Genomic DNA, 13,105 nt, shown 5'->3' with positions numbered 1-13,105 from the left:
AACATCTGGCCACCCTCCCTTAGGCTCTGGGTCTTCATTCTTCAGCAAAAGTGATTATAAAACATGCAATCAATGTGCAGTTATAACACATATGACTTATAAAGCTTTACACACACAGACATACTCTCTCTAGCAGAGAAACTATTTTTATGTTCTGGACAAGGTGTCTTCTAGAAGTTCATGATGATGTTCATGTCTTGTGTTCTAGGTGTTTACTTTTTATCTCAAAAAAAAAAAAAAGTGGCCATGAAACAGGCAAAAGCAGTCTTGAGATGTATCAGGAGAGCCATTTTCATACAAAAGAGAGAATTCTATTTCACATGGCTGTGAGATGACCTCATCTTGAACACCCATATGCAAGATATATGAATTGATACAGGGGCAGATTCAGAAAAGGGCTGTTGGAGATCATGAAAAAGAGGCAGCACCCTTTCATAGGAAAGATGACCACAAATCTTGGCTGGCTCAGTTAACAAAACAAACAGTAGAAAGACTATGACTGCTGTCTGTAACTCTATTTGGGATGGTGAACTTGAGAAGGAACAGAACTGCTGAAAATAAAGAGCTAGTTAAATGCTGACATGAGAACACGATCCTACCATAAGTCCTTTTAGGATAAAAATTAGAAGAATGTTTTCAGCTTGAAAACACTGAAATTTTGGAACATCCTTCCAGCATGAGCAGAGGGGCAAAAGCACTACTACTGAATTTCATTAATTATGAAAGGAATCAAATGAAGTAGTTGTTTTCAAGAACAGGGGAATTGATTCAATGCTACAAAAAGTCTGTCTGAGGCAGATAATGCCATGTTACACTTTTCAATAATAGTAACGCAAGTGAATTCCTCTCGGGTGAATCCTGGGCACTCTTAAGACAATGGCCAATGGAATTAATTAAATGGAGCCAAATATTCTTGGTGGTGAGGGGAGCTGCTCATATGTCATAGTGTTCTCTTCACTGCCAATATTTAAAGCCAACTAGTTGGAGCCTTTTACTTAATTGAGAAACAATATCGCATTTAACCCTTTGTCTTTCAGTGGTACAATTGCAGCAGCTCTGTGTCATGGGACAAGCAGACTTTGCTGCAGAACTGCATGTGCCTACAGCTTCTTACAAACTGGTCTTGTGCGCCTACGCAGGAGCTTGCCCTTAATTAGGAAGCTCTCTCATCCCTTACATAAGGATATATATCACACCTACTGGTACAGCAAATGGGCTCTTTTATCATACAGACTCCATTACCTGTGGAAGATTCTCTGGTTAAAAAGTAGCACTGGTTATAAAGAAATCCTCCTTTTAAAGTGGAAAGGATTAGAAAAATATTTAATACCAGTGGAAGCTTTAAGCTCTCCAAGTACACACACCTCTAGTGTGCTTGTCCTCAACCTGTTTGTCTGGCACGTCAGCGGGCAGCTGGTGGAACAAATAGGAGATCCTACCAAGCACATTCATTGCTAAAGCTTTAATACACTCAATCCAGGAGACAATAACGTGGTTCCATCCATTACATTCATGTTTAAATATTTGGGATTAGAGGTCATAAATTAAATGAAATACATCCTCCAACCTGTAAGGTACAAACATTGAAATGATTTCTCCATTGGGAAAAAGGTGAGTCTGGGCAGTAAGTAATCCTATCTAGAGCCTGATTTATGGTCTTTCTAATTGAGCTTAATTTAGACTTTTATAACCTAAAAACCTCCTTATTCTGTCACATTCCTCCCAAAGTACCACGAGGATTGCATCTGGATTAGTTATAAATAGCAGTGAAACCTCAGAATACAATGTAGTCTGACAGTCATTTTTCTGGCTACAAACTTGCAAGCAGGATAGTCATTTCAATAATTCCTATGAGAGGTATCAGCATTAGGCTCAGGGGAGTGAACAAAGCTGTGCTGACTCTTCTTTCCCAAGGAACAAAGCTCAACAGTCCCTCTTGCTTGCTGTCTCCAAAGAAAGTGGTCTAAAATATTTCCTATTACAGTGTAAATGCCTGCATCTATTTAGCTGTATCCAGATATCAGGCTACATTCTCTTCCTGTGGAGGTGAAATACAGAGATGTAAAATAATGGAGATATTCTTGATGACACAGGTGATGGTGTGTCCAGCTGATGTAACTGTATATGTATTGTATGTTGTCTCAAACAAGATTCATGGTATGTAGCACAACATACACCTAACTACTTAACAATGTGAACACTTAGTAAGGAACTAGGAGACAGCACCAAACCAATGCGATTTTGGGCAGTTGGGCTTAAAAATGGTAAGAGCCAGCGTGAACATTTTCACTCACATATCACAGGAGCTGACCCTAACAGCAGAACATGGAAGAGGCCAAACTGTTCAACTCCCAATGCCTAAAACGCTGATGTGCTGATCATGATTTCCTTGTGATTGCTTTTTCTGAAGCAATTGTCTGTTTGAATCAACCCCTACACATTTTTCCAAAATGCAGCTTTCTTAAACAGTGAGTCAGTGTGTGTAGTTCAGCAGGAAGAAACTTAGAGTAATCATGATTCTCCAGTCTCTAAATGCCCCCATATCAAATTTATCTTGAGTGCACACGTAGGAGTCTGTTTTGTTAAGAAAAAAAATATGGTGCCACTCTCTTCTTTGGCAACAAGAAGAAATATGGATTTGCAACCCATTTTTTTGTTGTTGTTGTTTAAACTTAAGTCCTTCAGTAGTGTTTTGAACAAACCTAAAGAGATTTTAAGACAGACATTTAGTATTATAACATTCCCACGGGTGGTATGTGTGATCGTCTTTACTAAAGCTCCTTTCAGTCCCAGTTGAATAAATATGCATTTTATTTCACTAATCTTGAAACAACAGGAATAAAGTTTACTCAGGTCTTTTATACCTCAGAGAACAAAACAAATACTACAAATCTTTAGAGAGAAAGGATATACAAAAGGGCTTGAGGTGAATGTTTCAAAGCAAATACTCTTTAAATGATGTGCAAATTATTTCAGCACTTGAACATGATTTATGAAAGGGGATTAGTCCACTGAAACAAGAACCCAGTTTAAACTGTTGGGTTTCAAAGTCAAAGATGAGAAGTGTTTGCTGGAAATGGCAGAAGAAACCAGATAGTAATCTATAGTGAGGATTTCTGATTGATTCTCTTTAACTAAATCTTCCATTAGCTATCACTGTCATACATACCTAACCGTAGTGGACAGTATAAAACACCTTCTTTTATGATGTGTTTCTCCATAAAAATGAAGTATGCAATAGCGATAATTAAGTAATAATGAGGTAATTAATAACTCAGTGACTAGCTCTCTATTTACTAGTATGCCCCATAAATGAGCATGAGGAATATGAAACAATTAAAGATTATCCAAGCTCAAACAGATAACTTTTACAGAGTTGTGTGTCAGTGAGCAGACCAATGAGTTACAGGTCACATCTATAATAATACATTATATTATATTGTAATATTCCCACATACTCTTCATGTAATGGGTAGGAGCTACTCTTAAGTACTATAAAAATGATCACTTTTATGTAATTGTAAAGATTAATAAGTGAGCTAACTTCTCATGGTTCTATAATGACCCTGCTGTTCTAGTAGGTAAAGGAAAATTTAATGATCCTGCTCAGATATGATTAATATCTAACTTTTTCCTGACTAAAAATCTGGACTTGGTTCAATAAAAATGAATTAAGTGAACATGCACTGATTTCCCTGCCAAACGTTTATATGGAACTTGGTTATGCCCAATTTGAAAATATGCTTTTTCAACCCAAATAGTAAACTCTGGAAGGATTTTGGAAAGTGAAGTAGAAATAAAACAAAGAATTAAGGAAACATTATAATATAATTGATGGAAAAAGGATATTCAAATTCAGGAAAAGTCCACATTTTTATCAGAACTTGTCATAGTCAGTTGTTATTTTGGGTGTGACATAATCTCCTTTTATAGTGACACAATTTGTTTCTGAATTTGGCATGTTTTGCTTCCAAAATCACAATATTATTACTTCTTTGTTGCTGAATCAGTATTTTCCTAAGCTTTAAGAAAACAGAATACCTGTAATAAATGTTGCAGAGAAATCTGAGACAAAAAATAAGGAAAAAATAGCATAGCCCCTCTAGTCCAAATGAATGCTCCTGCCCTCCATAAACACTGAGTTGCATTCTCTTTTTGTGTGCTTGTTCAGTATCTGAAGCTGACTGCAGTCCTGTTGATACAATAAAAATAAATGCCAAATATACAAGCTGTAGAGTGACAAAATTAACATTGCAGTAGAAAGCTGCATATTTGCATATAGCTTGACTTTTCCTTTGTATTTTAATTGTTGGCAATAATGCAGCACTAAGATACATTACTATTTTATATTTCTTGGTTTTATTAAAAATAATAAAATTGACCTATACATAATGCTACCATCGTAAACTAAGAAGAATCCCTAAATAGCATCCATTTAGCTTTGAAACTCACATCTAACTAAAATAAATGGGCTGTAATGAGGAAAGAAGCAAGCACCACACCAAGCCAGAAAGGGTTAAAGCTTTAGAGACTTCTCCCACTCTTTCCTCAAGTCCACTGAAAAACCAAAATGGTTTTCTGTCGTTCCTTTTTGCTGTTGTTTTGTTTATTTTTTTTTTTTAATTATTATTTTTCCCCGTCACATTGTACAGTCTTAATTATCTAACAAACTACATTCAGAGATGATTCTGGATATGTTAGCAGTTACTTAAGAATATTTACATGCCATGCTTCAAGTTTCAAAATTCAGCCCTCTGAAGCAAAGAAAACTAAATGAAACAAAAGCAACTTTTGGCAATTTTAGAGCACACATAGCCCTTGGTTAAAAGCTAGGCATGGGGTTCACTACTTAACCAAAAGATTTTATAGAGCAAAAAATTGCAAAAAAAGTGCACTACAAAAACGCACCTCTGAATGCAAATCAAAACTATGAACCAGAAGATATTATAATATATATATATATATTTATATTTATATATATTTAATTAAAAAGAAGCTGGGAGGCATACCCACACATTCCCCTGTGGTCATTCCATAGGGAAGCTTGTGAGCTAGCAGCACAGAGTGATGCCTTCCCCTTTGGGACTAAAAAGGCCCATGACTCCTGGTTGAAAGTGCAAGAGGAATTTAGGTAAGCAAAATATCATTATTTGAGTTGGCCAGTGGCCAGGGTGGCTAACACCCCGATCCTAACGAAGAGGGGAAAGGAATCCCAAGCCTGCTGTTTAATATGCATGACATGTCGGCTTTGCTGTCAACTTTTCCTTCCACCCCCTGCTTTGTCTGCTTTTTCCACCTGTTGCAACTTGTCCTCATCCAGGCTGAGAGCTTGCTGGGGCAGGAATTGTCTTACTTTGGTGTCGCATTGTGTCCGGCACAATGACACCCCGATCCCCAACTACTCTTACTGAGGCTCTAAAGACATCATGAATAACAATAACACTGTGCAGCTCATAAAGACTTTCCTTTTTACTGATATATATATACATATAATAGCATGTATACATATATTTTAAATCTTGACACTGTAATTGTGGCTCTCTAAGCTAGAATTCAAATATGGAGGAGGTTTTTCCAGGATCCGTCGCACTGCTGCATTACTAACCACCGGATTTTCAGTAAAGTGTTCTTGAAGATAAGAAAAATATGCGAGTAGAAACAATAAAAATAATGCAATTCAATCTTATCAATTCAGGCAGTTCCAGCTTTTATGTGGCAAACAAGGAGATCAAATTGCATTTATCTAATATCACAGATTTTTTAAATGTCTAAAATATTTAATTATTTTGCTTTGGCAACCTAAAGCTGAGGAACAGATTACTGTTCCCACTACATAAGGAAATAACTGACAACAATTAGTATTTATTCTTGTTGCTTTTGTAATAAAAATAGAATTCCATCACTTTCAAGGAAACCTAAAATATTAATAAGAATGTGATGAACTGAGTAAATGTGACGCCATAAGGAAATGATGGAGAACAGGTTGGAAATATAGTGCTTTGGGAATGTATTGCATTATCAAGCTTGTGATTGTGCATTTTGACAAGAGCAGCCCTCAGATTGATACGGTAGCCAAAGGGCACTCTTCCTACTGCACAGCCGTTTGTTTCCGTCTGGAAAAGGGGGAGGAGAGGAGAATTGATCCCCTCCGACAATCGATAGTGACTCAAGCCCCGGCTCTTCCACAAGAGGTCACTCCTGAGTGACAAAATTCCCAGAGAATGGCCAAAATGCAAACCAGAAAGAAACCATGGACAGAAAAAGCAGCACCGAGCATAACAGAGAGCATAGTGTTGGTTTTGCCACCTACACTATGACTCTTCTGGCAGCTCCTGCAGTCCATACACAAAGGAAGGTCTTCTGTTTTTTGGATACCTGCACAGCTTCTGGGACACTTGTGATGCACATATACTCTCTACCTACCACAGGCCGTTACAGAGCCTCTATTCTCATTCTAACCCCACTGCCCCATTTTCGTGTGATAAAATTAATATGGCAGGCTGGTCACCAGCAGACCCTATTATAATTGGTACTAATTACTATATTTATTTTTTTTTGGCAACCTAAGGAGAAAAAAAAAAAAAAAGGATAATGAAATCATTTGGAAATTATGAAGTCTACCACCAGTTTTTAAAAAATTTCTTCACATGGAAAGGAGCAGTGGAACAAGACAGGTTTCTTGCACCAAATGTATGGTGGAGATTGCTAGGTGAAAAGAGTGTTTTTCCTGACTAGGCACTATCTTCAAAAATTAAATGAGTGAAATAGTTGTCATTATAAAATAAAGAGCAATCTCCTTCCATACCTTTGAAAGTGGGATCACACTTTTAGATATTTTGGTAACATTTCCCAAGGCCATCCTTGGTTACTTCTTAGCCCAAGAAAATTTCAATTAAAACATGAATTGAATCCACACTGGATGAGAAGCCACTGAAAAGCTGCATGACCAAGAAGACAGACATTGTGTGAACTTTGGAAATTGAGTCTGGCAGTTTAAGCCCAATTTTCAATGAAATCAGTGTCTACAACTCAAAAAGCATAACTGAGAACTACCATTTGTCCTCACAGTTAAAGCAGAAGCAATTAGGATTAAACATTAAAAAAATAAAAAATCCTACTACCTGGTCTCTAGGAGCTGTCTCCCCAATTTTACATTAAAGAATAAATCATTGGAATGCTTTAAGTAGAATATACCTGTCCTCTATATACTTGTGCTGCTAAAAAAGACCAACAGCACAGCAGTATCTAGTCTAAAACTGGACATCTTTTGCAGCCCTTAAATGCAGAGTAGGAAAATACAAATGAGTGAGCTGTCTGAATATTTCATTAAAGATTACTGGCGGTGGTGGTGGCCTGCTAACACACATCACTTGCTTGTCTTTCGTGCTAAACTGGAGGAGTTTTAAGCCATCTTTTAAAAATCTCCTTTGTCTGGATTCAACATTGGCAGCAGTCAATAATATAAGAGCACTATAAAATTATAAAATCGTTAAACTTTACAAGAACTTTATAAACACACTTGCAGATATTGCACATATCTTCTCTGTGCTCTGCAGTCAAACTGGACAATGAAACGACCACCTGTTAACTGCTAACAATGTGTCATTACCAGTTCTCATGCCTTTTTAAAGCAATTTTGGCTCTAGCTGCTGATAATTCTGGCTACGATACTTGTGTGAACATTAAGGGCACAGAAAGCCAAAGGCAGAAAACTGACAATACAGTTTGTGCTTAGACTACTAATAAGTAAGTGAATAATATGATTTTTCTAATTCCACATAATTACTTGATCTCGAGGGGCCAAAAAAGTTCTGAATACATATTTCAGAACGATCCAAGCTACAGTGTTTAGATACAAGCTTCGATTCACTGAGATTTCACAGCAGATAATTTCACATTTTTTAATAGTTTAAATAGCCTTGAACAAAACAGAGGTTACTCATAATTCTCTAAGGTTTGAAAAGAAATGTAGAGTAAGTCTATGCCACTGCTCGTATTCACTTTTTCTGTTTTGTCTGACAAATTATCATTTAAAGATATGTGAGAAGCCAAAATAAATAAATAAAAATGCCCCAAGTGATAAGACAGTTTATGAGCATTTTGCTATTAGCTACATTGTGAGCAGAATCAGGCCCTCAAAACTTACCATGCTCTCAAGTCTTATTTTTTCTTCCTTTGAGAAATGCAATGTAATACACAGCAGAAAGATATTGGGACAATTTTTCACAAGCCACATTCAGGCTTCTTTATATTTTACAATAGAAAGAGAAACCTTAAAAAAAAAAATAAAAATCTCCAAGATGACAGGAAAACAACAATAAAAAAGCTTTGGTCTGCAAAAAGAGACTATTTAATGAATCTCTGTATTTGTGTGTGTATATGCATGTGTGCATATATTTATGATTATGTGTATAATTATCATTAAAAATAGCTATGTTTGGGTGTTCTGTATGCAACTCTTTTCCTAACATCTAAGACTTTGATCCTGCACTGAAATGTGTGCAGTCACATTCCTGCACAGACCTTCAGCACCTATAGGTATCTTGTACCAGCATGCGGGGCTAAAGCTGTCACGGTGCTTACATTAGCAGCAGTATGTGACTCCTGCCAAACAAAGAAGAAAAACAAAGATCCAGGAGAGAGGGTGAAATTATCAAATGCTGAGTGAGTGATTTGGGATCACCACCAGCTCCTGCTGCCCACCGTACCGCAAACACCTCAAAACGAGCTGGAACAGGAAAGTCTCAGTGGACTGATGCCCCTACTAGTTTTAAATCACTTTCTTTTCTAATCATACCAACATAAATCAATCTCAATCCCTGAAATTTACTTTCCATAAAATTATAGATACATCCCTGATTGTTGGCGAGAGAGGATATGCCAGGTCTTTCAGCAATTCAGTGTATAAATATATAACAGACAAAATTACTCTAGCAATTTGAGGTATTTTACTAAAATGGAAACAAAGCAACTGCAATAGACCATTAGCATAGGACTCATGTTGCTTATTTTTTAAAATAAATGGCTTGAATAAATGTCTTTTCTCCTAAACAAATATATTTTGTTTAGGAGGGAATGTCACCCTTTAAAAGTATGGAGCTAGTAACTGTCTTTACTTAAATGCAAGTTATGTATATCAGCACAGAACACATTCAGCTTTACAATTCTCAGTGATCTTCCTTACATTCTGTATGTAATAAAAATTATCTTACCCTATAATGGCACAGTTATTTTAGAAAGGGGAAAAAAGAATAAAATCAGAAAGGAAAAAAATCTTACTTAAAGATTTTCTGTGCTCAGGCTTTGGTTCTTTGGATTCGGTGTCTAAGCTATTCAGTAATTCGATGCTGGAGGATCTTTTGAGTTTGAACTCCAAATTTCTCGATGTGCAACTCCGTTCTTTTGGCTGGGGAAAGAATATATATATGTCTGCTTTTAATAAAATTATTATTTGTAAGAATGAAGCAAGAGATTACAGAATGCCAGTACAGAATCAGAAACTAATAGACACAGCAAGTGATGCAGTGAGTATATAATTTAAGGGAAGTGTAATGCAAAATTTGTCATATGGCAGAGCTTTTATGCCCCTGACAGACTGATCTTAATTTCTGAGATAAATTCCTATTTAAGTAAGGAAAACAAAAGGCCTGCTTCTTTAGGCCTTAGAGACCAAAATGATTTCCACATTGTAGGCTATTTCCAAATTAGTGCAAAGAGGAAGGTTGTTTAAGTAGCCTTTTTGTTTTAGATATTCATGGTAAATGTTCTTTCAAACACAATTGTTTCAAACATCTGTACAGATCTAGGGTTGAACTCTGCTGGTATAAGCATGGGGAAGAACAGGGGACTTTGCTGCTGCTCTAATTCACTGGCATACGAAGTGACAATTAGGGACCATTAGTGGTCCCAATTTTAATCATGAGCAGAAGAAAACAAAAGAGGGAGACCCTATTTTGGCTGGTCACACACCTCTTCCTAAGGCATGTGGCCAGGTGAGATTTGCAATCCCAATGGTGGGGAAAGCTACAAGGCTTTCTGCACCAATTCAAAGTTTTAAAACCAGAACAAATGGCATGGGTGAAGCTGTCAGTGAGTGCTGCTGGGTGAGTCCTGTCCTGTCCTGGGCACAGAGCAAGGATGATACCCTGGTACTCTTGCTCTGCTACATGCTGCTGTGGCTCACTCTGCACTCAAAGCTGCTGAAGCCATGAGTTCACCTCTTTGTGGAGCTGCACTAAAGAAATAATCAAGTCTATTAGATGCTTAGCTGAATAACACGCCAAAAAAAAGAGTGCTTTGAGTCTCCATGGAAAACTCCACCCCAAAATCTTCAGTGGGATATCAATATCCTCGCATACCCAATGAAATGCACAATATGAAGACATACATCATCAGATCAAACTTTCCTTGGCTGATTATAGCCTCAGGGTAATATAATGTTTGCAGTTCTTTAAGGAAACAGTAGCCCTGCTCAGGTTAACCCTTTCCACAAGATTGAGTCTGCCCTCACTGCCAATCCCATTTCAGCAAAATGTTTGAAAAATGCAAGAAATTAGGGTATTTTTCTCTCACCAGATTCTTCAGTGAACAAGGGAAGTCAGTACCCTCTAAAAAAATATGTTCTTGGAGCAGGCAGAGATAGAAGGGAGACATTTGAAATTTGTACTGAGAGTGGCAAAAAAAGAAAGAAAAAGCTACAGCTGAATCTGGTTTGGTAATTAAAAACTGTTTTAATAAAATGCAGCCCTGCTTACTTCTAGTAGAAAACCCCCAGCCTTCCTGGGAGAATAACAGCAATCAGTTACAAAGGAATATTATTTGCTAGTGTTATTCTTGTGAATAAGTAATACAAAAATTCATAAAAGGCTCAAATGTATTAATAGTTCTATTGAAGATTATATACTGTAGGCTGCATAAACAGAAAATGCAAAAATTCATTAGTTATTAAGTGCTTGTGTGCTTTTACAACCCTCAGCAAACCAACGTCCTTTTTATTTCAGAGAAATAAATGTAGCGTTGCATTTCAAGGCAAGAATCAAATGACATTTTAGTTCAACAACCTTGTTTATCTGACATTTTTGGGTAGATTTGCATACATATTTTTGTATCCTTCTGATAAAGGAATGTCTAGCTAGCTGCTAGCTGCTAGCTGCTGACTGCCTAAAACCTGCAGAGATGCCTAAGCAAATGAAGTTGAAATTGCTACATCTTAATTAATATAGGTAACAGCCAAAACAAATACATACCAATCTGTCAATTGCATTTTTGATAGCGTGGAACCAATCCAATATGAGAAAGTCGATATCCGACTGGAGGAGGAACTCATTTCCTGACACTGTCGTGATCTGGGGGAGGGATGGGCAAAGACAGGTAAGTACAACACACAGGACAGATGATTTTCTGCAGTTTTCTCCACTACGCACCCGAATGCTTCCCTTTGTATTGATAATTATCTCCTGGAGTTACCGAGGAGTTTTGAACCTCTGTCTGAAAGCTGTTTAGGATATGTCACAACAAACGAGATATTGTCTCGGCAGTGCAACCACCAAACACAAATAGTGCAAAAATAACGATAACGTGACAAAAGTTGAGAAAAGCCAGGAAACTCAATACGATAGACGGTTCAAATGTAAATCAAAGCATTCTGGAAAGAAATGAATGCAATGTGAGAATTAATTCCTGTTATTTTCAGTTTGCATTTCTATTCTGATATTATTTTATATCTGATTCCTCTGTCCTTGAATTTACACGTTTATTATGTACCTGTGATCCCAGAGTCCACTTCCGAGTATTTTGGTGAAATTAATAGTCACTGTTTTTAACATAAAGAAAATTACCATCTAAGATGGCTGTAGCAAAGTAATTAGGAGCCCATTTATCAGGAAAAAAAAATCCCCAGTTTGTCTGAATAGAAGTTTATTTATATTTTTGACCCCCACACTGGGAATATTTATCAAAAGCATATTCATTCCCCTGATATCACTGTTTCCCTGCCTAACAATATTTGGTGGAAATATGCATGCATATTCTGCTGGTCTGAACTTCAGTAAACCACTGTGAAAATAATGATACATCACTTTCATTATTGTATTTTATTTTTTTTACTAAGTTTTCACCAAAGCAGATCTCCTATTTTACAAAGTGGGTTGAAAGGGCCATTTTACAGACAGCACAACTGAGGCATGAAGCTGCACTGTGGGTTATTCAGCAGTGCCCTGGCCCACGTGGCTGTGGATGTGGGGCAGAGCATCTCTGCCCACCTACAGATAAGCGACCGGAGTTACATCTCCCCCACATCCTGCAAGATGCAGGATCTCACCCTGCCCACTCTCCAAACCAGCTGGGCACCCATCAGCAATGAAGCCAGACATTTTTTTTTTTTTTAAATATTGTTATTATTTTGTTATTAAGGGTTTCCTGTGCAAACCTAGGTAGCTTTCGGATCGCACGCTCAGGTTTCAGTGCTTTGGGACAAAGATTCAGTCCTCTCATTAATCTGCTCATCAGGGCACGCTATTTCTCAGCACCAAAACCTGTTCAGGTCTCTCTCAGGGAACGGCTGAGCGCTGTGGTTTCTCTCTGAAGTGAGCGTGAGGAAAAGCAGAGCAGAGCCATTAGGACCTGGCACAGCCTATTTACTTAAATCGAACAACCTGAGGTGCTACTGTTTCACTGCATCTGCCTGTGTCCAGAGTTTTTAGCACAAAAAAGAAACTTCCTGCATCTTTCTGAAAACTGAAATACTACCAGGAAAAAAAAAAATAAAATAAAAAAAGACAAAACAGCTTAATGTTTCATTAATTGTCCTATAACCCTCCCGTTATTGAGGAAATGCCTGTAAGGAAGGTTTCCAAAGTCATCAGCATTAAGGAAAATCCCGTCAGCGCAGCTCCAGCGGAGACATCCTGTGAGAGCGCTGCAGAGATTGTGGGAATGGGCTCCCAGTGCTGGCTCGGGAGCCTGCCTGCCTGCCTGCCTGCCTGCAGATGTTCCCAGCCCCATCCAGCCCCGCTCCGGCCCTTCAGGAGCAGACCTCCAGCCTCTCCATTGTTTACCGGGCGCATGGGAGAGCCGGTGACGTGGGAAACTGGAACTCTGCTACCAG

General features: G+C 37.7%; 1 protein-coding gene across 4 annotated transcripts in view; it reads right to left on the bottom strand.

The window, feature by feature from the left end:
* ARHGAP15 (Rho GTPase activating protein 15) overlaps window positions 1–13,105 on the bottom strand; it is a 333,280-nt gene that overhangs the window by 150,308 nt on the left and 169,867 nt on the right. For all 4 annotated transcript variants that reach the window (XM_084523841.1, XM_084523843.1, XM_084523842.1 and 1 more), the window contains 2 exons: window positions 11,247–11,345; window positions 9,280–9,406 (listed from right to left, as the gene is read on the bottom strand). In XM_084523841.1, the coding sequence (XP_084379967.1) occupies window positions 9,280–9,406; window positions 11,247–11,345 (226 nt within the window). The remainder of the gene's footprint in view (window positions 1–9,279; window positions 9,407–11,246; window positions 11,346–13,105) is intronic.

This window comes from Aythya ferina (genome assembly GCF_964211825.1).
Source record: "Aythya ferina genome assembly, chromosome: 6".
Lineage (NCBI taxonomy): Eukaryota > Metazoa > Chordata > Aves > Anseriformes > Anatidae > Aythya > Aythya ferina.
This window is presented reverse-complemented; position numbering and strand designations above follow the sequence as displayed.